Source organism: Xiphophorus maculatus, chromosome 13 (genome assembly GCF_002775205.1).
Source record: "Xiphophorus maculatus strain JP 163 A chromosome 13, X_maculatus-5.0-male, whole genome shotgun sequence".
NCBI lineage: Eukaryota > Metazoa > Chordata > Actinopteri > Cyprinodontiformes > Poeciliidae > Xiphophorus > Xiphophorus maculatus.
In genome coordinates this window covers 11,061,600-11,088,051 of record NC_036455.1, presented here as the reverse complement: position 1 = coordinate 11,088,051, position 26,452 = coordinate 11,061,600, and the positions used below count along the sequence as shown (strand labels likewise).

At 37.7% G+C, this 26,452-nt stretch overlaps 3 protein-coding genes across 6 annotated transcripts in view; 2 read left to right on the top strand and 1 right to left on the bottom strand.

The window, feature by feature from the left end:
• Window positions 1-11,470, top strand: part of LOC102227439 (polyhomeotic-like protein 1) — a 17,292-nt gene extending 5,822 nt beyond the window's left edge. For 2 of the 3 annotated variants that reach the window (XM_014470880.2, XM_023344566.1), the window contains exons 7-15: window positions 36-117; window positions 735-1,705; window positions 2,065-2,200; window positions 3,081-3,253; window positions 3,346-3,436; window positions 4,992-5,079; window positions 6,449-6,692; window positions 8,346-8,553; window positions 9,020-11,470. In XM_014470880.2, coding sequence (XP_014326366.1) covers window positions 36-117; window positions 735-1,705; window positions 2,065-2,200; window positions 3,081-3,253; window positions 3,346-3,436; window positions 4,992-5,079; window positions 6,449-6,692; window positions 8,346-8,553; window positions 9,020-9,171 — 2,145 coding nt within the window. In that variant the 3' untranslated portion in view covers window positions 9,172-11,470. The remainder of the gene's footprint in view (window positions 1-35; window positions 118-734; window positions 1,706-2,064; window positions 2,201-3,080; window positions 3,254-3,345; window positions 3,437-4,991; window positions 5,080-6,448; window positions 6,693-8,345; window positions 8,554-9,019) is intronic. The other variant, XM_023344567.1, reaches the window with a different exon arrangement.
• Window positions 11,066-26,452, bottom strand: LOC106700312 (tyrosine-protein kinase STYK1-like). Of its 2 annotated transcripts, XM_023344569.1 has the most exons (12): window positions 25,189-25,263; window positions 20,942-21,311; window positions 19,030-19,085; window positions 16,527-16,769; window positions 16,195-16,437; window positions 15,958-16,134; window positions 15,601-15,782; window positions 14,932-15,000; window positions 14,610-14,821; window positions 14,331-14,371; window positions 13,335-13,431; window positions 11,066-12,756 (listed from the first exon to the last, which is right to left on the bottom strand). In XM_023344569.1, exons 3-12 carry the CDS (start codon window positions 19,082-19,084, stop codon window positions 12,561-12,563), a joined length of 1,515 nt encoding a protein of 504 aa, XP_023200337.1. In that variant the 5' UTR covers window position 19,085; window positions 20,942-21,311; window positions 25,189-25,263; the 3' UTR covers window positions 11,066-12,560. The 2 variants fall into 2 exon arrangements, with proteins under 2 accessions (XP_023200337.1, XP_023200336.1); XM_023344568.1 differs by lacking the exon at window positions 25,189-25,263 and adding an exon at window positions 25,927-26,452 and having other exon boundaries at window positions 15,958-16,437.
• LOC102227698 (chloride channel protein 1-like) overlaps window positions 22,497-26,452 on the top strand; it is a 29,729-nt gene continuing 25,773 nt past the window's right edge. The window contains exon 1 of the mRNA XM_014470878.2: window positions 22,497-24,310. Coding sequence (XP_014326364.2) covers window positions 24,146-24,310 — 165 coding nt within the window. The 5' untranslated portion in view covers window positions 22,497-24,145. The remainder of the gene's footprint in view (window positions 24,311-26,452) is intronic.

Below are 26,452 nucleotides of genomic sequence, written 5' to 3'. Positions count from 1 at the left end.
CTAATGTCACTGAAACATTTCTTGTGTCTCTTCAGGCGCAGAACCTTGCCATCAGAGGTGTGTCGAGCCCCAAAGGTGTGGGTGTTAAAACCGAAGCCCCAGACAGGACTGACTCAGGTGGGGAGAAAGAAAATGGTTTTGACTCGCCTCATTTACTAGTTTTACAGCAGATCCTTTTACAGTAATTAAAAAATGTAGGACTCCATTCCTCTGTCTAGAGTTTACAGGTTTGATTTATAAAGGTTTTCATTTTGATGTCTATTATAATTGTTTCATATTTTGTCTTATTTGTCTCTGCAAAGTGACAAATAAGTTATTTAGTTCCACGTTAACAATGAAAATAGCCTTCTTTTAACTGTTAAATTAACTATTTGAGCTAACTTGTATTTTCTAGCTGTGGAAAAAGTTAGAACACCCTACCCGTCACAGCTAGTCTTCTCACCTGGTGGAAATAAGTTCAGTAAGAGGCTTTTTTACCAGCCTCTAACATCGGTCTGAGGAAAACTTGCCTCATTCCTCCCTTTCAGCTGTGATATATTAGAAATATTTGTCCAGGACCTTTTATTTCAACCAGTCCTTAGCTGTATTTATGGTGTTTGTCATGTGGCAGGGTCTAGTTTGGTTTCAGCTTTTATTTTGACAGATGGTTTTATATTTTCCTCCAGTCTCCTCTAATAGACTGTAGATGTTCTGTTTGATTGTGACCCGTATTAACATTGTTTTTCTTTGTTCAGCTTCCTACTCGCTGGTCCAGCCGTCCCACCCATCAACCCCCCAGTCCCCAACTAAACCCAACCCACAGCCACCTCACATCAAGATCCCTACCTACCCCCAGCCTACGAACCTTAAAGCACACCCTGTCTCTTCGTCCGGTGCCGCCTCCTCTTCCTCATCCTCCACGTCCTCCATCCCTCTCTCCCAGCTCCTGCTTCATGGAACTCGAACACTGACCACAGGGACCACAGCTCCCACAGCGGCACACGCACTGGTCCTGACATCCAATGCCACATCACAGGCCCATTGCTACCCGGTTGGCACGGCGACCATCAAACCTGCGGTCAACGCTCAGACTCTGGTAGTGCAGCCTTTGCAGAAAACGGCACTCGGCACGGAGAAATCGGGCCACTCTAACGGACCCATTCCCATCCAACCGAAGACTTTTCAGGGTCTCCGCGTTCCCCTTCAGCTTCCCTCCAGAAACCCCCCTCCCATCTTGCCTGCCCCCCCACCTGCTAGCAGTTCCAACCATTCGTCCCAGCCTCCTCACATCCCAGTCCAAATCGTGGGGGCGAGGCAGAGCACGCTGGGGGGCACCCAGGCTCTCGCCCTGGCCCGTGGCAGCTGCAGCCAGGAAGGAGCGGCTGTGCTCAGCAGCTCGTCCAGCCTGCTCACCATGGTGGCCTCCATCGCCTCCAGGGAAGGCGGGGTTGTGGGCAGAGGTGTGGGGCTTAAGACTCTCCAAACTCCCAAGGAGGCTGCTCCACCAGCCCAGGCTCCTCAACTTCATCCCCAGACCAATCAAAGCTCTGCACAGAGTCAGAATGGGCCTGCATCTCAGAGCTCCACCTCCTCTCAGTCACCAACCGTTACAGCTCCTCCTCCATCGCAGTCTCGCTCCACGCACTCCCTCCCACAGGTGACTGAAGAGCAGAGAAGAGCTGGGGTGACAACCAATGGAAACTCATCAGGCGGCCAGACTCCACAGGTCAGATGATTACTGTCTTTTGCCAGTTAGATCGGGATTAAGATACCTGACAGATGATGGTGCTCAACACCATGATATGCCCTATACAATATTTATAGCTGTTACAACTCCTCCCCCATTTCTTCAAAATGACATATTATACATTATGTTTCTTAGACATTACTCTTTGCCTCTTTTGTTTGTAGCATGTTGCTACTTAGTAGTTTGCATCTTGCATTGTTGCCTGGGTATTCCCTTTCATGAAGTCTTTTTCAGATTGTGGTGCCTTTTTGTTTCCAATTGAAATGATTCCTCACAGTTTGAAAAATCTGAAATCTGTTCCCAGCTTCATCTTTTCTTTCTGCTTGTTTTGTTTTAAGGGAAAGCAGGTGAACGTCTCTCTAAAAAGAAAATCAGACTCTGGTTCAGCAAATGATGAAGACGGTCCGTCTCCTCCACGGCTCCAGCCAGTCAGAGACCACACTTCTGCACCCCCAGGCAACTCTATCAGTGCAGGTAACTTCACAGTAAACAATTGGAGCATGACATTTTTTTATCGCTAAGACAATAAAACTCTCCTATTATCAGCTAGGCTATTGTAGCACACTGGTTGCATGACTTTGTGTGATGCAACTGCGTCAAATATTCTGGTGCAGTTAAACCCAAACTTATTAATGCTCCTGGCAGATTTGTGTCTCAATGTAGTCTTTTCATTCTGTTGACAAGTTTCCTCAATTTGCATCTCATGGAGGATCTCAAAAACTCATAATCTTCGACCAAATCACCAACAGTAAATCATACGTAAAATAACAAAATACCAGTGGAAACATGCAATAAACTGGTTAACAATTACAAGAAAGGATTTAAGGGTTTTTTAGTACCAGTAAAGATTTTTCCACTGATTTGGAAGACTAATTACTAAATATATTTTGACTTGCCATTTTTTTTTAAATGAAAATAAAAACAGCGAAATATATATTTTAATTTATACACTTTTTACTTTCCTTACTGTCTTTTGAGAAATGCAGTCTCATTTCCTATCTCTAACAAACTTCTTGATTAAATGAAATACAGCATTTTTTTAATCAAAATTTTATTTTAAATCTACAAGAAGGATTAACAAAAATTAAATACATTTGGCCTAAATGTAGTTATCGTTGCTCTCAAATGGCAAATAAGTATTTCAAACAGCAAAAGTTACAATTCCCACCATATTCGGATTTGGGGGTTGCAAACATTAACAAAGTAAATCACAATTCATTTGATGATGTTTGTTTTTTCTTTTTTTTTTGCTATAATGATAAATATTGGTCCACACCTCATTCACAAACACTTGCTTCTTTAAATCATCCTGAAAATGTAATGGAAAAATCTTTACTCTTTTCTACCTCTGCAGGTTCTGCTTCTCCTCCTCCCGCCTCCTCCTCTCCCACCCCGATCCTGTCTGTGTCTCGGGGGGCTTGCAGTCAGGTGGAGCGGGCGTCCCCACCTCAGGCTGTAGTTAAACCACAAGTTCTCACTCATCTGATCGAAGGCTTTGTTATCCAGGAGGGAGCAGAACCGTTCCCAGTGTGTACAATACATTTTTTGATTCATTAATTCCTTCCCATGTACGCAGTCCTGTGTTATTACCGATTTTTGTTTTTCTCCTTCACCAACAGATTTGTGGTCCAGCAAAGGACTCGGCTGGAGAGGATCTAACGGACGATAGTCCAGACACTAACCAATCAGAAACGGTCACTACGGCAACAGGTATCACCTGAGCTGACTTGAAACCACTACTTCCTTATAACAGCAGTCAATTTACGTATTCCTCAAGAAAGTAGATCCTTAACTTGGCTGAGATTTCCAAGAGGCGTCTGAATTTAGCCTGTTGAAAGATTGAATTTGAAACCTCAAAAAGGTAAAGCAGAGCAACTTTACTGAGCTCAGCAGATGTTTCAACATGTAGTAGAAAATAATTTCCCTCAGAACTTCCCCTTCATTTTTTTTTTCAAATATCACTGATGATGGCATAGTTACTTTGAAAAAATATCTTTAATCGGATTACTGAGTACTCCTTGAAAAGGTAGCTTGGTTAGATTACTGATTATTTGATTTGTAAAGTAACTAAGTTACATTAAAAGTAACTCTTTTAGTTACTTTCAGCGGCTGCTAACAACAACGCTCCGCCACCTGTGAATATTACATTGATCTTTGCCAATACTTAATTGTAAGTTATTTTATAATGATAACATCAACAAAGTGTCTGCACTCATATGGTTGAACTGAATGGGAGATTGTTTAATGGTTACAACAGTACAAAAAAACTTTAGTAATTTGTGTGTTCCAGTATTGTCTGGAAAACTATAAACAGTAACAGTAGTGTTACTAAGTAACACGTTACTGACATCACTGCCCATGACCTCAGCGTTATTAGCACCTCGCTCTGACCAGCTGAGCTAACCGGCCATTTATAAAGTTGAGTTTTCGTCGATTTAAGAAAAAATTACATGATCTTGATGAAAGTGCTCAGATTCTAATGTTTTTCAAAATCAATATTCATAATGGTTTAATTTAAAGCCTTCTACTATTTTGAAGTGTTGATTTTCTGAAAGCCTTTATGTTTCAGTTGGCCAGTATGGAGATTAAACCCATACTGAAGATATCCAACTCAGTTGTTTTTTCTCAGCATCATTTCCCAGACTGATTGTTGTTGTTATTATGACTTTGGGGCGCTTACGTATTTATCGCACATTCACAGGATGTCTCTGCATTGTTAAAAATTCTTAAATTCGTTTTAAAAAAAAAAACATAATCACAGGCCTTAATTTTTTTGGTGGCAGGACTATTTTATCTTGCATATTCTACGTAGTTTCTTTTGATAGTGGGACTTTTTTTATCCCACTGCTAACTAGCTGCCAACAAACCCTTGCTAGCTTGCTGTTTTAGTGTTTACAACCAGACAGTCACCAGAAATCAAGCTGGTATTCAGCCTGTTCTGCTCTCAGACTCTTAGTCCGTCTTACATTGTTCAACAGTTTGGACCCTGTTTGACTTTGCGACTTCGTTATAACAGCACAGCTTTAATTACAGCTTCCAAACTGGGAATTTCCACTTCTGAGTTTAATTGCAAGAGAGCTGTGAATGGAAAAAAAATAAATATAATCTCAGCAAAGTATAACCCTTGCCTTCTTTCAACCCTGTGATTATGTACATTAGGAACAAAACCTTGAAATAATTAGTCTCTTTAATTCATATTGTCACATATTTATGAAAGTTTGGTAGCTATATTAAGTAACTTCTGTCTTCTCTTTTGAAACCTCAGTGCTGAAGTGTGAGTACTGCAAAAACTTTGCTCCTGCCAACCAGTTCAGAGGCACCAAAAGGTTCTGCTCCATGTCTTGCGCCAAGAGGTACTTTACATGCATGAAACATGTGACACAATATATACAGTAGACATAAGATGATACACATCATCTTATAAACTCACTTCATTTCAAGCTGCTGTAGCCACTCATATTTCATGGTTCTCTGAATCCTTTCAGCTGTTTTTCCCATTGATATATCAATGTCTCTAGAATTTAAGCAAATCTAATTTAAATTGCAGCAAAATAAATCATTTGGTTTTAGTCACACATTCCATTTTAAAAGTGTTTATCCCCTTGAACCTTTGCACTCATGTTACAACCACAAACATCAATGTGTTCTATTGAGGTTTTATCCTATTGACCAGGGCAACTCAATTGCATGCTAAGATGGGTCAGATTTTCTAACATAGGAATTGGCCAGACTTTGCCTTTGGCCTGTCGATAGCAGATAAAACACATTCAAAACACAGCACCACACACTCATTGCAATAGAGTTGAGGCCAAGATGTAGATTTAATTTTTGAAAGGATAAAAAACCTGCACATGCAACCAGAACTACAGTAGGCTGGTTTAGATCAAGTATATTCATGTTTTAGATTAGCCTAGTCGATCTCCAGCCCTAGATCCTTTCAATAATCTGAGTCAAGACTTCAAGCATCATTTTGATGCGTGCTGTCCATAAGATCTAACTCATTACTCCAAAGAAAATGATCCAAAATTCCAAAAATGTTCTACAAAGTACTGACTGAGACAAACACATGCTACATTTTTCAGAATTTTATTTGCAAAAGTTGTTGAAAACCATGTATGTAACTTCCCTTTCACCTGACATATTATGCACTTGTTTGTGTTGGTCTATTACATAAAAACCTGATGAAAAATATCCAAAAATGTCAGTTGAAAAATGTGAAAAAGTTCAAGGGGTGTACATTTTTTAGCAACACGCCTTACATAACGTAGAGATTAATCATAATCAGCATGAATCCACGGAGAAATTTGGTTGTCCTGTGAATTATAATGTGGCTTCAGCTGTATGTTCACAGCATGTGTGTTTTCTGTGCTTCTTAAATTTGTTTTTATGTTTAAATATTGCTACAGCAATATGTAGCAATTCCTATCTTGCTTGGAAATGTTTGTCTTCTGGATTTTCTATTGAACTGGCATCATTTTGTGATTTTTATATTGTATTTATTACATTATGTTTCACAATGTAAACAATGCACATTTCGCATTGTTTGGAACAGTATTTTGTCAGCATATGAGTTTGAAATTATTTTGCTTCTGCTTTGCATTTGTCTCTTTGTCCGATGCGTGTTTATAACTTCTGTACCACGCATGGTCCAAAGAGACAAAAACTGTGTGTTGCTCGTCCCGGCTTCAGTACCGTATATGTCACTCTTTGTCTACGATACAGTATGTATTGGTTCCCCAGGTACAACGTCAGCTTCAGGCAGAACTTTGGGATGCGACACAGTCACAGCCAGCGTCAGGATCAGGACCACTCTTCGGACCGAGACCGGGACCAGGACCAGGGCCAGGGCCAAGGTCACTTCTCTAACTCGGATGAGGAAGGAGGGATTGCAAGGCGGAGGGTTCCTCGTAGGACTAGCTCAGAAATAGCCAGTGCAAAGATTGCAGGAAGACCGGTACCTGCAAAGGTGAGAGAAAAGTTCTGTCTAAAACTCTTTTAAATAATCAAACATAGGTATTAATAAGTTTTTGTCAGTTCTTTCTATGCAAAATGGAATAACAAATGATTTTAAGGGTAAATTTAATCAAAGTGTTTTCTGTAACAATGAAACTTTTGAGAAATGAACCATCAAACTCAATTTGGCACCATCTGACACGTGACACTGGAGGAACTTAGGGTTTGAGTTGGTTGAGGTTTGGTGCCATCTAGTGGCCACAACAAAACCACCAAATTGCAGTTGTTTTTGTAATCCTTTACTTTTATTGACATGAGAACTTCTTTAAAGAGTATTATAGATATCTCTTTTTTTAAATTGTGCCACTTTTGTCTTTATTTGTGCAACATTTTCTAGTAGCTAGGCTGCGTTCAACTGGTTAGAGTGGTTTTATAGCTTTACTGCTATTTTTGGGGATTAATCTAAAACCACATTTGCTCCAGATTGTGATTGGTGTTTTGCTGTTGTGGACTTGTTACATACAGTTACAGGACAAAGTGAAGTGAATGTATGCAAATTCTGATTAGATCTGTGAGCAAGGTGCTATTATTTTAATGTTTTAGGATAATCATGGGTGTGACAACCTCTGTAAAAGCAGCAGTTTTGTTAGTTTGTTGCTGTAGAACGTACAGGGTTGTGTTGTGGCAATGCCAGGATGGGAATGCATCAGCAGTGATAATCAATTGTTGCTCTGCGTTCATTTGCAGCAGGGGTCAGCGACCTTTTCCATTCAAAGAGCCACTTTTGTCACGACTGCAACAAAATAAAACTGTTTTCTAAATTTGTACTATATAAAATGTTTTAGTAGGAAAGCTAACAAAATTAAACCAAAATGTATTCATATTTTCAGATTTTAGAACAAAATTATTCCTCTGTTACAGGAGGGATTAACTTAGAATGAAGTGAACTTTATCTATAAATATGAAAAATGAAGAAAGATAGATAGCACAGTGAGAAGCTAGATACTTTTATAAACCTGCTCTAGGTATTAAAAGTGGATTTTGCACAAGAATATATGGAAAAACAAACACAATGAACATTTATTTCTTTAATCATAGTAAAAGAAATGAGACAGTGAAGTTGCAGATTGCAAGTCATTCACTGATTGGCGACAACGCAATTAAAGCAAAACACGAAGGATTAATTTGTGAAAATTACTAAAGATTTTGCTACCAGCTGTGTTTTTTCAAGTTATTAAATGATTGCAGTGTACTTAATATTACACGCAGAACTTTTCCAGCTTCAGCTTCATTTTTAAAAAATTAACTACAGTTTTTGAATCTGTTGTATGCTTTTGTATCCTTTAGATCACATTAAAAATTTTCATGATATGTTAAACACTGATATTGAAATAATTTGCTTTTTTTAAATTCACTTCTAGCGTCTCCTATAAATAACAATAAGAGCCTGTTGGGAAGCACGTAGAATAAAAAAAATCAGGCTTATTTTAGGTCAACATTGGCTCTGTAATAAAGCATGAGGCTTTCAAACATGTTTACACCAAACATTTTTAGCTGAATGTGGCACCAATTAGCGGATCTCATTTAAGATTTTGTTCAGTAATTCTACAGTTTCTACATTATGAATTGTCCAGTAACCCTCGCCGCCCGCCTCTTCCACCCACAGTGCCGCTCAGAGTCCAGCCATTCAGACGAGGAGTCCAGTGGTCAGGAGGATGAAGAAGACGCCATGTCTCTGTCACCTGCTTCTTCGGCTTCCTGCCACCAGCCGCCTCCGCCAGCTGCAAATGAGAGCTCAGCACCAAACTGCCTGCCTACTAGCCCCGCCCAGTGGACAGTGGAGGAAGTGTCGCAGTTCATTTCTTCACTACAAGGTTGGAAGATCCGACTTCTGTCTTCCACCTTTTTACCTTTTCTTTACTCATACACCTCACTTAAATTGAATCATCTTTGTTATTTCAGTTAATAGCTACATACTTTTAAAATTGATATCAGTTGCTTCTAAATTTGGAGTCATTAACTGTGTCAAACTGGATGGTAATTGTCATGATGTGAATAAACGAGTGGAAAACTGTACTTATTTTATTTAGCTACAGCATAAGGTAACAACATAAACTGCTTCTTATTCAAACTTGTTTTTATGTATAGTTTCCTAGAGCTCCCCCAGAGGTCATGAAACCAAACTACCGTGACTCCAGATGCACAATAGAAACTAACCTCACAACAGTAATTAAGCGGTTTACTTTTTTGTGTTGGTGTTTCTACAGTTTGAATGAGTTCTGTTAAATCTCTGTTTTCCATCTTTTCTTCCTACTTTGCTTGTGTTGCTGTTGCTCTCAGGCTGCGAGGAGCTCGCTTCCCAGTTCTTGTCGCAGGAAATTGATGGACAGGCTTTGCTCCTGCTGAAGGAGGAGCATCTCATGTCCACCATGAACATCAAATTGGGCCCAGCCCTGAAGATCTGTGCTCACATCAACAATCTGAGGGACTAACGGTCGAGATCCTGGACCAGGATCAGACGCGGAGCTGTTGAAAAGGGGAAGGGAGGACCTCCAGGTGAATGTAAACGAGGTTCATTAAGATTCAAAACAGACTCTCCACTTGAACTGAGTGCTTCAGAATTGAAGCTTGTTGTCGGATTTCTCTCATATTTGTGAAGATTGAAAGGAATTTCTGCTAGGTAATTTATCTAAAAACTGTGTGGGATGAAGATTTTTGGTGAAGGTACTGATTGCTGCCCAAAATTCGCTCCATGCAACACATAAATGAAGATTTTATTTTCTTATTGTTTTGCACTTCAAAAACAAATGGTTGAAACATTTTTTTCCCCAACATGTAGGGAAATAATTCCTCTTTTTGAAAGGTGGGGCTGTCATTTTTCATGTATTTGTGAAATTGAGTTTTTCTAGATCATGTTGATTTATTTGTCAAATTAATAATGGTTGCAGAGACAGCTATTGTTAATTTGGAAAGAAGCTCTGAACTCTAAAATGGCTCCTTGTGGATTTTTGTGTGGAAAAATGTTTATTTGGAACAATTTCTTTTGAGGAAAAGTTGTTATCAAGCTGAAAAGTGTTTATATGCTGAGCTGTTACTCAGAAGGAATGACCATCATCATGTATAAATGCTGGCCTTTTTTGATGGGTTCCCTCTAGCTAACAGGGTACAGACAGAGAACAGGGTACGAAAAGCTGAAATGCCAGACAAGACTCCAAATGAAACCCAAAACGCTCACAGTTCTGGGAGTATATCACATGTAGAGAAGACTTGAACAGCCCAGTGGTTCATTTTACATGATGTAAAGTAGACAAACACGACAGCAGCAAAACTCTAGGATTTCTTTGCAGCCTGAGAAATAGTTGAATTTGCTTTGATCATTTTCCAATATGGAAAAATGTATGAATTTCAAGACATAAGATATAACAATCCTTTTCTCTAAACAGTGAATGCTTACGTTCATTTCTATTTAAATTAAAATATTTTTAATCTTAGAATTTCTACACCTTAAAGTGATTTTTTTTGACAAACTTAGTTTGGTTTGGTTTAGAGTTACTAGCTGACATAACACACAAATTCAAAAGGGCCATTTCAATTATTATTTTTTGCATCTGGACCTGTGTGTTCTTAACACCGAGTCTTGTTAGGGAAACCTCTCACACAACAGACGTTTCAACTTTACAAACTCTACTTTAAATGGACTGTATTTGCAGAAGGATAAACCAGTACAGATTTACCAAAACAAAGTGTTAAAATGTCAGAGCTGATTTAACTTCCCAAAAAAAAAAAATATATATATATATATATATATGAATGATTACTCTTTGCCACAACTCTAGATCAGAAACCAACCATAACATAATCTTGGTACACGATTCTATTATTATTATTTTTTTAAATACAGAAAATAAAACCCAACTAGTCATTTTTTTTTAATTCAAAAGTCCAAAAAACCTCTAAGATTTGAGTTTGGAAAAGCATTGAAGTCTGAAATGAAAAACATGCAGGAAACCTGAATTTTTCACTTTGTCTCATTAAGCTTTATTTAAGGAGACCTGCTGTTTTTTTATTATTATTATTTAAACTGTGCAAACAGAAGCTTGTAGGAAATTCTGTCTGAAATGTGAAATAAAAATGAGCAGCAAACAACGCTAAATGCCAGCTGGTAAGTTATCTTTAAGCTGAGTTGTTGTGAACCGTCTTGAGGAAATGGGAAATGTGGACCTACACTTGTCACGGACTAGCAAACCATTACATCAGACTGAATGACTGTGTGAATAAGAAAACCTTAAGCTATACTGTAGTAAGTGTAAAAAATTGCCTTTATATTTAATTGCACATTTGTTTGCTCGACTTTTTAGTTTGAGCCTTTTTTATGTCTAAGTTTTCTCATGTTCTATCGTGGCCTTTCTTACTAGTCTCTACAGTAGATTTAGACGAGGACTTTTCATATCATTCCTTCTTTTCTACGAACACCCTTAATTTTTAAAAACTTCTTCTTTCAAGCAATGACATCCATTGCTTTTTCCCAAAGCGTGACTGAAATAGTAGCTACCTTGATCAAGGAAACTTCTTTCTTTGTCTTCCTCATAGCTTTGTCATATATTGTGTACTTACCACCAATATTTACCTTTGTAGCTAGCTATTTTTGGCTTCATTGTGACTGGTTGTGGCTGCTTTCTTTCAAGAAAGGATAATCCTTTATGTGTGTTTTTTCAGTTTTCCCAGGATTCTGAAGTATTTAAATTTACAGGTCCTTCCACGTGTAAAGTTGGATTAAAAGGACTCATTGAATGTGTTGTGAGCCTGTTAGTTCCTGTGTAATGTTTTTATTAGGTGGATCCATGCAGATTTGTTCACTTGATCTGCATTTGCCCAAACAAGCAGCACCTTTCATCCCTAAGTTACTAAAGATTCTGCAAATCTTTCATTTGCAATAATCAGAAAAACTGCAAAATCGTGAAGGAGTGTGTTTGACGAGGAATGGTTGATGCTATAATGCAAATAAATAATCAAGAAACTGTTGTAGAACTTTGTTTTCGGAGTCTTGATTTTTATCCAGGCAGTTTTATAATATAGCTCCACCTCTCCATCCACTATCTTAGAGTTCATGATTCCATATTGGACTGCAGGGAGGTCTTGAATTTTGTGTGGCATTTATGAAGTACGTTTCCCTGGGATGGACATCAATTTTATTTTATCTTTTCTACGACTTGTGTGGGTCAAGTGACATAACAACAATGCAAACATTGTGCTATCATTCACAATTCTACAAAATCTATTATTTTTTTAGATAAACATTGTTCATTTTTCTTCTTACATTGTTGATAAATTCATTTCCCAGCAGGACTTGACACCTAGCAACTAGGTTTTATCAATATTCTCCAGACAAGAAAAAATCTATTAAATACTACTGTATGTTCATGAAGACATAATTTATTTGTTTGAGCACTGCACATAAGCCTTGAATTAAATAATTTCATTGTGGCGATATGGATCAAGTTAATAAAATATAAGCAATACTTTTCGGTATGTCTTTAAAAAGAAGACAGGACTGACTTTAAAATGATCATAAGTTAAATATGTTTTAAGTGTTTTGTTTATTAAGTCCAAGACAACCAAGGTATTATTTACCAAAATGTATACACATTTACAAAAGAATAAGTTACCTAAGACATACTTCATGGTTGTGCTTTATATTTTGTATTCCAAAACTACTTATAAATATAAAAACATGTTTTCTAAACAAACGATGTAATTGGCATATTTAATTCCCCTCGCTTTTTGTGCTCCTGCAGCAGTACTTGGTACTTTAAGGAATTTGTTGGAGCCATTATTCACAGTCCAGCGAAACAGAGTCCTTTGTCACAGCAGTCCCAGCCAATCAGAACACGGCGTAGTTGAACGCCTCTCCGTATCCTGCCTCCCTCATGTATCTTTCCATGTTCAGTGGCTCAGGCACCCTCAGAGCTGTGCTCCCATTTGCCGATTGCTCTCCTTCATGAAGCATCCTAATCAGTCTGGCGACCGAGGGACGCCCTTGGGGGCTCCAGCTGCAGCATGATTTCATCATGGAGTACCTACAAACACAGTTAAAGAGTGAAAAATGCAAACATGTATATTTGCAATTTACTTAAGCAGCTGCAGAAAAACATGAGTGTGCGTCCTCCGAGTTTTGAATGAAACAGAAGGGACAACCTACATGTTGTATGGGAGCAGGGCACTGTAAATATGTTGCTAATAAGATGTTTGGTAATTAATATGAATTACCTTAAAGTAATTTCTGTATGCTTATTTGTATGAACAAATATTTTCCACATATGATCTGTTGTTTTTCAGTTTGATATCCTGTAATTTAATGAAGTCTTTGGCTATTTTGACATAAAACTGATATGATCAAGATTTTGAAATTTCTTTTTTCTGTAAATCAGGTGATAAAGTACCTAATATACTCCAAATGTTTTCAGAAACAGAATAACCACAGAAACACAAAACATGTCAACTAAGAAATACAGTTTTAAATTTAAACTGAAATAGTTCATTCATTTTTCTCTATCAACATAAGTTTATTAAAAGATTTTCTGACCAGCTACTGCCCTTTTTACCCTTCATGTGTAGATATGGGATCATGGTAATGTGTTTCTGCAGCCGTTCTTACAGTGTGTTGGAGCAGTTGGTTGGCCGTTTCACAGTTTTTCTTCTTTGGAGATACTGCAGAAGTTCAGTCGACATGATGTGAGCAAAAGGTGGGTCACCTAAAAGCAGAGAGGTTTTCATTACTTTATTATTTTATGACTTCCTGGCTATCTTGTTTGTAATAGTTTACTTAAAGCTTTTGCATGACTGATGTTAAAATGTTACTACATTTGTTAACTTGCTAAGGAGATGAATAATTGTATCAATTTTAGACATTTTTACTGCTGTTTTTTTTTTAAAAAAAGAAACATGTAGTACGTGCAATTTTCTTATAATTTGTATATGGAAGATATGTGCTGGAATGTATATCATTCACAATAAAATTGAAAAAAAAAATTTATTTTTTGTAAGGAAATTGTGTACAATCCAGAAGTGAAAACTAATATTTTCACCATTCTAAAATATTTGAAAGCAGGATATATACTCTAAGTTTACAATACTTCCTTCAAGATTTAGTGATCTTTCTTTTTCTTTCAAAAGCATGAAAAAAGTGAATCTTAAAGAAATGCAAATGATGTCCAACAATCTCATTACATTCCTCTTCATACTCCCAACTCCTAACACTAGAGGCTGAAGCACAGCTGAAACAGGGACAGAACCTTTATAGTCTCTACATCCCCAGAGTTTTTATTTTCAGTTAGTGTGTAAATTAATCATTTTCAACACAGTCTTTCATAGCAACAATTTTAATCAGGTTTTAGCTAAAACTAATGGACATCTGAAGCATATCTTTGAGTTTTACTAGTTTTTTTAAAATTTGCCACTTCTCTTTTCCTTAACCTGTGCAGTTTCCTCCTCTTTGTTGTTCAAATCTAAACTTTATAGCTATGTGACTTAAGAAAGTGGAAGAGATGACAAGTTGACACAAAATCCATAATATTAAAAAAGTTAATCTAAAGCCAGTAACAATTGAGGATATTTTGACAATTTTTCTCAATAGTGCTCGTAGAATACTCACCTAATGTAACCATTTCATAAAGGAGGATACCAAAGGACCATCTGTGAAAATATTTGAAAAATAACTTTAGGTCACTTAAGTTTTTACCAGGTTAAACTACAGCATTTGCAAAGTCCACTTGTGCAACAAAAATGTCTTAAAGCAGCAGATTAACAGTGAAGTGAATCATTCTGACATATTTCGTAATGCCAAATCCTGACATCCAACGTCCAGATCCAGTCTCTCCAGTCACTAACATGTTACTATCGTATGTTTCTTATAGGGAACTTGAACACTTACACGTCGCTGCTGTTACTGGCCGTTCTCCTGGCCAGAACTTCAGGTGCCTGCCATTTCTTCAGCTCCATTTCCTCCACCAGCCCAGCAGTGTCGATCTGTGTTCTGTGGTAAGCTGAGCCCAATCCCCACAGTTTGGCCGTCATGTCACCACCAACCAGAACACTGCGCGCTCCGATGTTCCCGTGGATAGATCCCTGACTGTGCAGGTAATCCTAGGATGAGAAAGACAACATATGTTAGAATATAAGTGAAAAGTATATGGTAGAGAAGTAGGAAATTTCAGAAATGTGGGTATAATTAGAAGGACAGCAGTTCAACTAACCAGGGCAGAGGCCACTTGTCCTGCCATGGTGAAGATCCTCTTTTCTGTCATTTCATGACTTGCATTATCCTTTAATGAGAGAAAAATGAGGGAAGTTAGGGGCTTCCATGTTTCAATGCATGTTTTGAGGTCTAAGCAAACTGAAAGTCTCCAGAGGGCCCCAAATACATTTAATATGGTGCAACATTAGGGGCAAAATTAAGATTATTGGGCACTCGATGATGGTTACGTAAGGGCATGTTGACCAACTCAAAAATTACACAATACTAAGAAAAGCTTTCATAGTTCAAAAGTTAACACATTCATAATTTAAAGATAATTTAAATGAACCTCTGCTATTTATCCCTTTTAAAGAAATAGTCAGACACGAACACAGCTAAACAAATAAACTCAGAGCTTAATACAGTGAAAAGACTAAAACTGGAAAAATATCTGCTTTGTGTTAATAAGTGGAAAGCATAATTTCTAAATAATTAAAATAAATCTTGACCAAAACAGAAAAAACTAACTTTTTTATTGATTGTGTTTTGTAGCTGATGGTTGATTTAGTTACAGATATTATTACACCTTCTCAAACGAATCACAAGTGATGCCGTTTTTATTTAAACACGAGTCTAAACCCACGTGACAATATTATCAATCTTTCTGAAAAGAACGATGGTACTCTACCTCTCTGCACTTCCACAGGAACCCCAGTAGGTCTCTGTGCCTCAGCTCCTCCACCACTATCACTAATGGTGACCGTACAGAAACCACGCCCAGTAGAGCAGGAATAAAAGGGTGAGGGCCCAGTCCTCCCAGGAAGGATGCAAACCCCAGAAAGTGTTGTTTCTCACGGGTACTCGCATTTTCTGAAGAAAAATGTGGATAAGAGAAGTGATTTTTTTTATTTTTATTATATTTTAACCTGAACGTTTTTAGCAGCAAGTGCTAAATACTTGCAGCTTTGGAGCTTTCATTTTCTAAGAAATTTTAAATTAATCTTTGATTCTTTGTCAGTTCTTGGGGGAAAAAAACTATGTTCACCTTTTAGTGCTCTCAAGATGACATCCTTGTTGTCCATGCGAGCTCTGTAGAGGCTTACTGTGTCACTGGGTTTGGTATAGAAAGATGGCGTCAATGCAGTGACATGACTAAAGTTTCCAAGAGGCCTCCTTGTGGGTGATTGTGGTTCTGCATCCGTATGTCTCTCTGGAGAGCGATGTCTTGTCGCATGTCTTTCTGGAGAGCGATGTCTTGTCGCATGTCTTTCTGGAGAGCGATGTCTTGTCGCATGTCTTTCTGGAGAGCGATGTCTTGTCGCATGTCTTTCTGGAGAGCGATGTCTTGTCGCATGTCTCTCTGGAGAGTGATGTCTTGTTGCAGTTGCATGTCTGTCTCTAGTTCTATGTGGTGCTGCAGTCCCATGCCTCTCTGGGGATTCGTGTTGTGGCTTCAGATGGTGATGTGTGTTTTGAACTCTCATTGGCACTTCTTCGTGTTCAAGAGGGTCAATCCCTGGGGGCGCTTTTTGAGAAAAAAATACAGAATAAATCATCTGTCTGATTAGGCTGAAAGAAATATTTCACATAAAGAGTAGACCAAAATGAGCGTACCATCTATTCCCTGTAGGTGATGTCTGTGGTGGGGGTGACGGTTGTTGTTGTGGTTATGGTTTCGCTGTGTGTGTGTCTCGTTTGTGGTGTGCTGGTGAGTTTGGTATTGAGTAGGAGTTCTGACTCGTGTCCGCTCTCTCTGATTACAGCACAGTAATATGAAAATGATGAATAATATGAGCACGGTGAGCGAGACCAACAACGCAGGGACGACAATCACTCCAAGCTGATATTCTCGTGTTACTGTGAGAAGAAAGACAAAGGAACGTGTGTTGGCATGAAGTCCAAGAAAATGCAAAGATTTTAAAATTTTTAGTCCTATTGTTTTATTCTGTTCTGTTGTGTTTTCTTATGCTGACAGGAATTTCTGTCTTGACATTGTTATCTTCTTTTCCGACCAAAAATTATAATGTTCACACTGTGTGGAGCTACACATGGCAGTAGTCTGTGGTTTAAAACATGTAGTCCTACTGTAAAGTCTAATTTATGTAATCAACTATAAATATTATTTTAAATACAGAGGGATCCTTATTGTTTTTATTTTAATTGCATATTTCCTTTAAGAGTCATTGTGCAGTGAATCTAAATGTCATACGTTGAAAGACCAGCCATGGTGATCAGGACAACTGGAGAAGGTATTGAACAGAACTTGGAGCATCATAGATGTCTGGTTATATACATATAAATACAAAATACAAATCAAGATTAGATCAGCTGTTAAGAATATTAATGACATTCTCCCAATTTTTTGCATTATTTACCAACAAAATAAGCAAATAATCTTAGGATTAGGATTAAATCCTAATTTATAAATTAGGATTTAATTTATAAATCAAATCCTCAAACTCTTGAGTCTCTTGAGACTTTATCAAGCCTCTTTATCAAGCCTCAAGAGTAACGCCTCAAACTCTTAATATCTCTGAAAGACTGATTAAAAATATATTTAAGTGAGATATTTAATTCTGATAGAAAATGAAATGGTAATCACTTAAAATATACACAAAAACTGTAGATTTTATAGATTTTCCAGCAAACTTCATAACAACCCTGAAAGTCTTTAGATGTGTATCTTTTTTGTTGATTATTTCTTTGTTTTTGCCCCTGTTTCTGTCCCTTGAATTGCTCCCTGACCTCCATATTGATTCCTTTCTCCACCCTTTAACCGTTTAGTGTTTATTCAAATGAAGCTGATTCTATGTCAATTCTAGTATTGTCTCTCAAATCCATGGATTTACACACCCTCTGCTGTTTAACCACAAAGCTCAGCTGCCTTCTTAATGTTAAAGCTACTGTTCAAGTTAAACAGATCCCATTCTGGTTCGGACACATTTTAAGGAGTGGTGTGAACTTTGTGGAATGATATAAAAGATTCTGTGACATTCTCATTAAAGGCGTGGCTTGAACTTCCAAGAGCACAGCTTTGATCACCAAGGATTTCCAGCATTCTCCTTCTGTTCACCTTGAATCCATGAATATTTATTCTTAAATTAATGTTTCTAACTAACTAGAATTACATGGAAAGGCAAACCTGAGACTTTCATACCACATACATTTTATCTGTGGATGCTTCCTAGACATTTATAAGATGTAGACATGGAGAAGCAAATACATTGCTTCCTGATTCCATTTCATCCCGTCTCCTCCCCCCTTCACTGTTTTCTGGTTTGGAGCTAAATTTATTTAATAGCACAATAACGTATCTACTTTTTCTTTATCTAAACTTACTGTGGTTAATTATTCTCCACTTGTCTCTTGCTCACCTTTATGAATCATCTCCTTTAGTTTTTTTCAGCCACTGCTGGTTTATCTGCTCTACTCCATTGTCTGCTCTCTGTTTGTGAATTTTCATGTTTCATTTCCTGCACTTTGTTTGGGATTTTTAGAATTTGAGACTTTAGACTTTTTTTCCCATTCTTCTCTGTCTCACTTGATGCCTGTATTTGGGACCCACAGTCATTGCTTATAAAAACTTTAGGTGTTATTGTTCGTTCAAACATGTAGGCTTTAAAAAAAATTAAAAGAAAATTAATGTACTTGGGTTTTCAGGCAGTGGCTGCATTGACAGCCTTTGAAGATTCTGACATATTTTTGTCATTTTTCCATAGTTGTGAATAGTTTTAATCTATTTTCACCTCAGAAATTATCTAGTCAAAATTTACATAATTCATATTTTGAAGTCAGTAATCAAAGAAATCTCTATAAACACGTGAAAGCATAATGATGTCACTTGCAATGCAAGTACTTCATTTACAGCCAAATTGAGCTTATGTTTTATTCAGCAGTTTAGGTTAGCTTCAGCATAATGTGCAACAATTGTGTTGAAAAAGGTCATAACCAGAATGAAAATCTTAAATGAAGTTTAAAAAATATTATATTTTGGCATTTTTTCTACCTCGTACAGCAAGATAAGTACAGATTTTAAACAATCAGAGTGGAAATGACATATATGAGATAAAGCTTTGAAAATGTTACGTATTTAACATTAGCAGTTTTTATTACTTACTACAGAGCCTGTCATCTGGATTACAGGGACTAATGTCCGTGTAGTTGGTCGTCATCCTGTGGAAAACAGGAAGATTATAAAACAGACATTTCAGCCATGCTAGAGATCAGGCAGAAACATTTCCAGTGTCCAGCAGCAAAAGACCAATGCCTTTATATGTCAGCCTAATGATGTAGTTTGTTACATAACGCAACTCGCACAATCAATTAATAAACCTTTAAATAAAGTTATGTTTTGTAAATCTGAAGTCTCACGAGAATATATAAATTATTGCATTCAGAAACATGAATACATGACACACTCCTTCAATATCTGAAGGCTGAAGATATAGAAATATCTTCAGCCTAAGTTGACAGAGATGCAAACAAGACGACCTCCACCACTTTATGTCGCAACCTTTCAAATTTCTGTAAAACATTCCCAACGTTCACTTTAGTAACAGTACGGATCAAGAGAACAAAACTAAAACCCATTTAAAAGATAAAACATGGCGTTAAAGGATAAGTAGAAACACACACAGAAAGGGAGTTCCCTTTGTGTAATATTTAGATGTAACACTCCTTTCCTTCCACCGGAATGTGTTTGTATATTGAAAGACAACAAGTTCATTCATCAGGTTACAATAAGAAACCTCTATAGTCTTCAAAATAAAAAGCTGCCATCAGAGAATGCAGAGAGATATTAATATAATTGTTTGATTTAAATGGAGATTAATGGGGCTATTTTGGCACTGAATTTGTTCAGAGGGTTGTCTGGCACCATATTAAAATACACATATTAAATCAAATCAGTTTTGTTGCTTTTTTTTGCCTGACATACAATCATATTCAATACATTAGAATTTATGCCCAATGAGTCTCATTTGTCAGATTAAAAGTATAATAAGTTTTTTATTGGTCTGATGAATTATTCTAATTTTCATCATAATTGACAGAAGTAAAGGCATTCAAACAGTCTTTATAGAAATATATATATACATAGTTTTTATATGAATCTCTACATGTTTTCCTTAGTGATGACATCCTTAAAACAAATGGGGTTTTCAATAATATTGAAATTTATTGAATGTGTCTGTACAAGACCCATCCCCTATTATCTATTTAAACACAAAATAATGTTATTTATTCATTCATTCATTGTTTTTTAATACATAATAAAGACTCAAGTAGATAACCATCATCTAGTGGGTTATAATCTTTAACGGGATTGAATGTTTGGTTTTTTGAGAACTGAGGTTATTTTAAGTAAGACATTTACATTTTACATTTCTCTTTCAAATGGAATATATGTTCATCAGATTTCCTTGTTTCTTACCTTCAAAGGCCAGTTTTACCAAACACATTTAACTGGAGTGATAGAGCGGTATTAAGGCATCTACACCAAGACCAGACAAACATCCAGCAATGCTGGATCATCCAAGTCCTTTATGGTTTATAACTTATAAATCTACTATGGAATATTTGCATGAGTTAAAAAGTGAAACACAGTATGTGGGGGGGAAAAATGTACAGTAACAAAACACAAAGTCACACAGATGTTGTTTGCCTTCTGACTTAGATATATGTCACTAAACCAGTTTGACAGCATTGTTCGATGACAATCATGTCTTGTAGCAACTGCAATGAGCTCTTACTGTACTAACAATCAGAGTGAAAATGTCATTTCACAGTTGGAAATTTAAATAAAAGTAGTATTGTAAAAACATTCAGTCATATGGAAATGTTGCAAATTTGTGGGCTAAGACAAAGTCACTCTGAACATGACACAGTGCACTCGATAATGTTAAGATTGTATCTGTTTATGGGAGCAGAATGTGGGTTAGATTTTAATCAATTAAGAGACACATTGCTGTATAAAATTCAAAAGCAGAACAAAGAAAAGTATTCTCAAAGCCACCGTATTTACATCTTACCTGGCCACCTATGTGAGACCGCTGAGGTGTCAAACTAAATGTTGTAGGAACTACAAACGTATAGTTTCCTCTTTAGCTTTCCGTATTTGTTTAGAGCTGTAGAGTAAATTCCAGTCCTTCCTCTCAGTCGTCATTGTTTTCGGCAGATAAAACCACAAGCAGACACATTTCCATTAGAGGTAGAAGTTTTTTAAAGTGTAGTTTCTGTTGTGTTGTCACCTGCATAGTACTATTCTCTCACTCGTCCTTCCACTTCAGTTTCTCTCTCAGGTTTTCCACACCCACATCCCGTCCAGCACCCTCACCGCCTGAATGCGTGTGTCGTTAAGCTGTGTTGTATTTTCTGTAAGTCATCCATTGCATGTGGGCGCTAGGAAAAATTCAAATCAAGAGTATTAAAGGTTGAAATCAGCATTTTGAATACATTACTAAGACCTGGCTTGTTTGTGTTAATGTCACATTATGTCTGCTGTTTTAATCTGTTGTTTTAAACTAAAACCTGAATTATGGGCATTAGTAGAATGTTAAAATATTTAGAATGAAGCTCAGTTGTGTTGCAGTGATTCTCATTCATCTAGCTTTTTGACTTTTTTTTCTCCAAACTGAAATGTGTTTTGGAATCTCATTTAATAATCCAAAGTGGTTTATAATTTTGATCCCTAGTTAGTGATTTAAAATTTGTGTGTAGTCACAGTACACATGCAGCTAAACACAAAGTAAATAATTATTCCCACCTAATGACAACTATGGGTTTGTGTTGGCCTCTCACATAAAATAACAATGACATAATCTGACTTGTTTTAATTTAACAAGATGGGAAAAATATTAAGACGAGCCAAACTTTTTAGGGTACTCTACTCTTCCTTGCTTAAACCAGAAAGTGTTTGCAAGTTTTAATTTATTAACCTGGGTATAGACTCTCGTTTCATTCTGCACTTCAAAAATAGATAGTATTGGCAACATATCTTTACATTTGTCACTGTGATGTACAGAAGCATTATTTATAATTTTTACACCAAAATAAATATTACACTATTATTAAAATTAGTTATCATCTAGATTATTTAATTTGGACTTACCAAGCAGAAATAAGAGAGACTGACAGAAGTTAATTAATTTTGTTAAAGCTGAAGGCGTGACCACACCTAAATGAACTTTTCACTTACTTACTGGGTCACTTCCATTTCTTTGTTCCAAAATCAAGTTGGTACACTCACACACCCACTAACAAAATAGCATTTTGCTCACCTGTCATGTTCCTGCCATGTTGATTTGCATCAGTCTTGAGAAATGATTACATGATAAATAATCTTTGCTAAAGAAATAGCTTAGTAGCTTAGTTCTTTATATATATATAAAGAACTAATAAAGAACTATATATATATATATATATATATATATATATATATATATATATATATATATGCTGTATATATACAGTATATAACACTTCAGTCAAAAGCTGAGTTTTACCAGTTAATGATTGAACAAAACTTTAATGGAAGAAAAATGTGGTCAGGTTACAACTGCAAACATATTTTGCTTGATGCAATGAAAAAAATCTTGATTCATACTCTGTTTAACATGGCTTTTAAAGAGCGGTTGCTAATGCGGAAAAAACTCTATGTACCTATGCTTCAATAGGTTGTACAACCAGCCATTGGCTGAAACGAGATACATCCTTGTGGGGGAACTTTTTTTTCTTGGCTCAGGTTAAATAAAGTTGCAGGTTTTTGCTCATACACAAGTCAAGTCATGTCATGTTTATTTGCCTAGCAAAGTTCAGCAACAAGGCAGTGCAAAGTGCTTTACACGCTAAAAACACAATACTACAGTATAATAAGCAATTATGAAACAAGCAATAAACGCTACATTTTGTCAAATGGTTCAGATCATTATAGTTGTGGTCAGGTTTTGTCTGTCACACAGAAATTTGACTCTAGAATATTTTGGTATATGGAAAGGTTCATGGTCATCTCATTGTCTGTGAAATGCCAAGGCAGAAACGAGCCTAAATCGTGATCCTTCCACCGTTGTTTGTGATAGCGGGTGTTGTGTTTTTGTGCTGATGCTTCATTATGATGCTGTGAATGATGGTCAAGCATTACTTTTTGGTCTCATCTGTCCAAAGGACATTGTTCAAGAGCGTATTTTTCAAATCCAAATATCCTGTTGACACTTTAAATCTATCTTACCACATGACCATAACCCACTATATGGGTTATAATCACTGACTCTGTGTTAATATCATTTAGTGGAGTCATCTAGCTTTTTACCAGACTCTGTGGATGGTAAAGGTTCTTCTTTATTTAATGGAATTTAATTGGAATTTGTTTACCTTGTTTCTTAATACTGCCAAGTTTTTGAACTACAATTGCTTATGTTATTTCTAATGACCAGCAATTTACTAAACTCCTAAATACACATGGTTTATTTACTTTATTTAAATTTCTTTAAGGCTAAAACAATTATTCTAAGCAAATAGATTAATAAAAAGCACACATGTAATTGATCTGGGAATTCAAAGAATAGATAAGAAAGGAAAACATTTGCATTTTTCATGAAAAGGAAATCAGAAGCATGTTTAACTGTGAACCAACACCCATCTAGGAATGCTGTTGGGCGATTGCTACCATGTTATGCTTTCTAGTTTGAACTCAGGAATCCTGACAAGCAACACAGTCACCATGACGAAGCCTTACAGTATCTATAGCTGGTACAGGAAGAACATTGAGTACTTTCAGTGTGACTGACTTCAACTCGGACTGTCTGTTTCTGTAATAGCACAAATTCACAAAATGGCAGCCGCAATCCGAATCTTATTTTAAAAAATGATAAATGTTTAAAAAATGTCTTTGTTTATTTCTTAGTTATTACTAAGCAATAACATTGACATTTGTAATTGTATTTGTATTTGTAATTGACATTTGGCTGTCAAAGTGGAGAGTTTTCTTCTGCTCTATTTTAAAGAAACTTAGGTGAAAGATGAAAGCAATGTCCACCGGTTGATGAGGTTAAACAAAATACTCTGGTAATTATCAGGGAAATATTTGAACTGAGACATTCTGCACCCCCAGTCCCTCCTCCTACCACTGGCTATTCCATATCGTTGTGGAAAGCCAATGCTACTGTAACCGCAGCCGAAGATAATTTACACCATGTTCGAATGCAAGTGTGTAACAGAGTGCGTGTGTTGGGGTGCACATGCTGATGAGAGAATGTGTGCATGTGTGCGAGGGAACGTCCAGAGCACTCCTGGTAATGCTGAGACTCCCCGTGAGCGGCTGGGTTTATTTTTGGGTTAGTGACAGTGTGTCAATGGCTGCAGATGCGTCGGACAGGAAGGCTCTGAGGTACAAGCAAACGCTGGTCAGTGTCCTCCACTTTATTTCCTCTTTCCTGTCTCTTTTCCTCACTTTGTCTTAGTCCATTTGTATCTGTCAGACATCGTTAAATCCCGTTTTGGTTCATTTGCAACGCGTCAAGGGCCTTTTCCTGAATTGCTCTCTAGTCATGACGCACCTGTATGGGCAAATCAAAGTTGGGTCTCCGCATTTGAAGTGTCAAGACATCAAAAGAGGCTTTCAGCTTCTGTGGAGAGCATTTACCTAAGACAGGGTTCTACACATGGTAGAATATAAGGTGCTGAGACACTGTGCACCTCTTGATCTTGGCATGTGCGTACACACTTGCTCACATAACACATTCTGTCCATCTTGCTGCTTCCCACCGTTGATTCCTCCACCTGTTTTCTAGCCTCTCTGCACCTCATTTTTTTAAGCCCTGCCTGGACTTAACACATGTCAGAACAACTCTTGTGCTTGATCCATGTGTCTATTTTACACACAGTTGCCATACATGTAAATCTATGTAGCAGTGTGCGGGTGTTCATGTTTCTGTGCTGCTGTTTTTATATGTTTGAACCTTAGCGTGTGTTTGTGCATGTGTCCTTGATGTGTTTTCCAATGAGGAGAAACCTGATCTTGGAGTAGAGTCTGACCCCATTCATGTAGGTGTGAGGAATGCAGCGTGAAGGGTGAACATCTGGAGAAGGAGATTTCATACCAGATAACTTTTAGGCTGTATTGGTGCATGGTAATATTTTGCAATAATGACTTTTTTTGACATGAAAATCATGGAAATTGTGGCAAACCCTACAGGACATTTTAACAGTTTTGAATAAACTGTGAAGTTGTGTATTTAGAAACTGAAAGAAGCAAATACTGGAATGTAAATTGCTTTCTTACTTGCTTAGTTATACATTATTTTAATAAATGTTCTTATAGTGGATCACAATAATCATGTAGCATGAGTTAATCCTCGTTGTGACCCGGATGCGTTTATCCACAGCTACAGTGTCAATACAGTTCTTGATATCGCACAGTACACTGTCCGTAAAAACCTCCAGGTTCTGATGTTCAAAAACATCCCAGTTTGTCCTGTCGAAACAGTCCTGCAGCTGCTGTGTCGCATCCTCGGGCCAGGATTTGATGGTTTTGGTGATGGTTGGAGCAGTTTTCCTGAGGGGGGCATAAGTAGGAATTAAATGCAGGGACAGGTGATCCGACTGACCCAGGTGTGGAAGTGGTCTGGCCCTGTAGCCTAGCTTGATGTTGGAGTAGACTTTGTCCAGAGTGTTAGCCTCTCTTGTAGCACACTTTACATGCTGGTGGAGGAATTTGGGGAGCGCTGTCTTCAAGTCTGCATGGTTGAAGTCCCCCGCTATGATGTGCACAGCATCTGGATAGATGCTCTGCAGATGGCTAATGCTGCCATGCAAAAGTCCAATAGCTGTTTTAGCATCAGCATCCGGTGGGATGTAAACAGCGGTTACCATGACTACGGTGAACTCTCTGGGGAGGTATATTGGTCTACATCTAACAGTCACATACTCCAGGTCTGGGGAGCAATGGCTGATGGCAGTCGCTGTGTTAGTAACCAGGTGTTGTTCCCATACACACAGAGCCCTCCTCCTCTGCTCTTACCGGAGTCCTTCGTTCTGTCGCGGCGCTGTACTGTGCAGCCTGCTAGCTCGATGGCAGAGTCCGCTACGTCTGGATGCAGCCAGGTCTCCGTGATCAGAAGATTACAGCTGTCCTTCACTGCGCTGTGAGATGCAGCCTGTAGTCTCAGTTCATCCATCTTGTTTGCAAGGGATCTGGCGTTCGAGAGAAACAGGCTGGGGAGCGGCGGTTTGTGTGGTTGCCCCGTAGCCCAGCTAGCAGGCCGGCCCTGCAGCCCCGCTTCTACCTTCTCTCTCTACGCCGCCGTCGCTTCCTCCCTGCTGCGATGGTAATCCACGGCGCGCCGGGGCTCCTCGCTATGTCCCCCCGGAATATTGAACAAGCGTTGAAAATCAGCTGTAACATCTCGTTCGTAGCGGGCACCGGTCGTCAGGAGATCGTCCCGACTGTATATTTTGTTTGTCCGACATGACGGAACACAAATCAACACGTACACAAGCAGCCAAACATAGCACCGACCGAGAGAGCAATGAGCCGCTGCAACTGC